The 1,988-nt window shown below is 33.2% G+C and overlaps 1 protein-coding gene across 1 annotated transcript in view; it reads right to left on the bottom strand.

Annotated features, from left to right (window-relative positions):
* The window catches only part of ACACA (acetyl-CoA carboxylase alpha), a 368,135-nt gene that overhangs the window by 206,702 nt on the left and 159,445 nt on the right, over positions 1-1,988 (bottom strand). The window contains exons 7-8 of the mRNA XM_019636609.1: positions 894-1,003; positions 218-230 (exon numbers count right to left, since the gene is read on the bottom strand). Coding sequence (XP_019492154.1) covers positions 218-230; positions 894-1,003 — 123 coding nt within the window. The remainder of the gene's footprint in view (positions 1-217; positions 231-893; positions 1,004-1,988) is intronic.

Consider the following 1,988-nt stretch of genomic DNA (forward strand, 5'->3'; position numbering starts at 1 on the left):
CCGGGAAGAACGCAATGATGGTGCCAACTTGGGCCAGTGAAGCAACGTCCTCCACAACTACACTGAAGAACAAAACGACAGCAACTTGTCTGTACCCAATTCCCCAATAAAAATCTTTAAAAAAACGAAACAAAAAAAAAACAAAACAAAACTGTGAAGCATTGCAATCCATTAGATGCAATGGTTTTTATTGGCAAGTGTAAATATTAGTTCATACGTGAACTATAGGGCTGAATTTGAATAATATCTTTAAAGTAAAAACTTATTTTTTTCCTTTAAAAAATTTTAAAGTTTTCAATTATAGTTGATATACAATATTATAGTAGTTTCAGGTATACAACATAGTGATTAGGCATTTATATAACTTATGAAATGATCACCCCAATAAATACAGTATCCATCTGACACCACACATAGCTATTAAAATATTATTGATTATATTCCCTATGCTGTACTTTACATTCTTTTGACTATTTTTATAAATGGCAATTTGTACATCTTAATCCCTTCTCTTTTTACCCATCTTCTGAACCCCCTCCCATCTGTCAACTATCAAAATGTTCTCTGTTATCTATGGGTTTGTTTCTGTTTTATTTCGTTTTTTAGATTCCATATATAAGTGAAATTATACTGTATTGGTTTTTCTCTATCTGACTTATTTCACTTAGTGTAATACCCTCTAGGTCCATCCATGTTGTTGCAAATGGCAAGATTTCATTCTTTTCTATGGCTGAGTAATAGGTTTATCGTATATACAAGTATGTACCACCTCTTCTTTATCCATTCATCTATCAATAATGAACACTTAGGTTGCTTCCTTATCTTGGCTATTGTAAATAATACTACAATGAACATATAAATTTGGTTTTAAATGACACATTGGCATCTCTTACTTGTACTGGGATCCTTTTAGCAATATCAACAATTAATTCCACATTTGCATAGTTGTTGTTGTTTGGTCCTCCTGGCACTGGCACATAGTGATCTGCCATCTTAATGTACTCTGAAAATACAAGCAAATTAATAGAGACTACATGCTTTATTTTCTTAAGTATAACAGCAAAGCAAAACTATGTAAAGGACAAGTACCCCCATAGGTAACCACAGGACAAACTGCATCAATGGGGTAATTTCTAGGACCATCTATTTGGAGACTCTGACTTTATTAAGTCACAGGCCCTAATATATACTAATCTCATATTTAGGAAGCTCTAATACTAAAACAGCAGTTCTCAAACATTTCATTATGTTACCTTTCTGAAGAGTCTTTATGATCCCTATATCAAAAATAATGTGTTTGTCATTTAGAGGCCCATGTACAATTATTCTATCCTGGGTAAAAGTTCTAGTCCTGGCACCCTTTATCTTTAACTTGCACTGTACTCTGAGAAAGCCCTTTTCTTGATGTAGAGCTGGGATAGAATGGGGACAGAGGGTAGAGCCAGGAGGGTTTATAGACTGGCCAAACAGGAAAGGTTAGATACAGGAGTCTACTAGATGTTTGAAAAGGGTTTATCTGGATCGTTGGCGATAACAGCTTTTGAAAGACACTTTAAAAAAATACTTTCTTTCCCTTCTTACATTTCTTTCTTTTCTTTTTTGCTCAGTATTCCCATTCAAATTTATCACCTAATGTGTCTCTTCCTATTCCTGCAACAATTGTAGCAGAGCAGCTACAATGAGCAGGAACTATACTAATAGGTACTATATATATATAATTTTATTTAATACTCAACAGTCCTACATATGATAGGTATTGTTGGCACCCAGTTTATAGGAAATTATGGATTGGAACAGTTAAATAACTTGCTCAAGGTCCATCTCCACCAAATTTATTAACATGTCTTTTATTCTTAACTTTTAAAGGCTTTAAGTCCCTCAAAGAAAATTCTACTCAAAGATACAAGGCCCTACAGTTTGTTTGAAATAAAAATAGGTTTATTGTTCTCTTTGATTATAAAAGGCAAAGCATGCTAATTATAAAAAAT

This window comes from Hipposideros armiger, unplaced genomic scaffold (assembly GCF_001890085.2).
Source record: "Hipposideros armiger isolate ML-2016 unplaced genomic scaffold, ASM189008v1 scaffold_29, whole genome shotgun sequence".
NCBI lineage: Eukaryota > Metazoa > Chordata > Mammalia > Chiroptera > Hipposideridae > Hipposideros > Hipposideros armiger.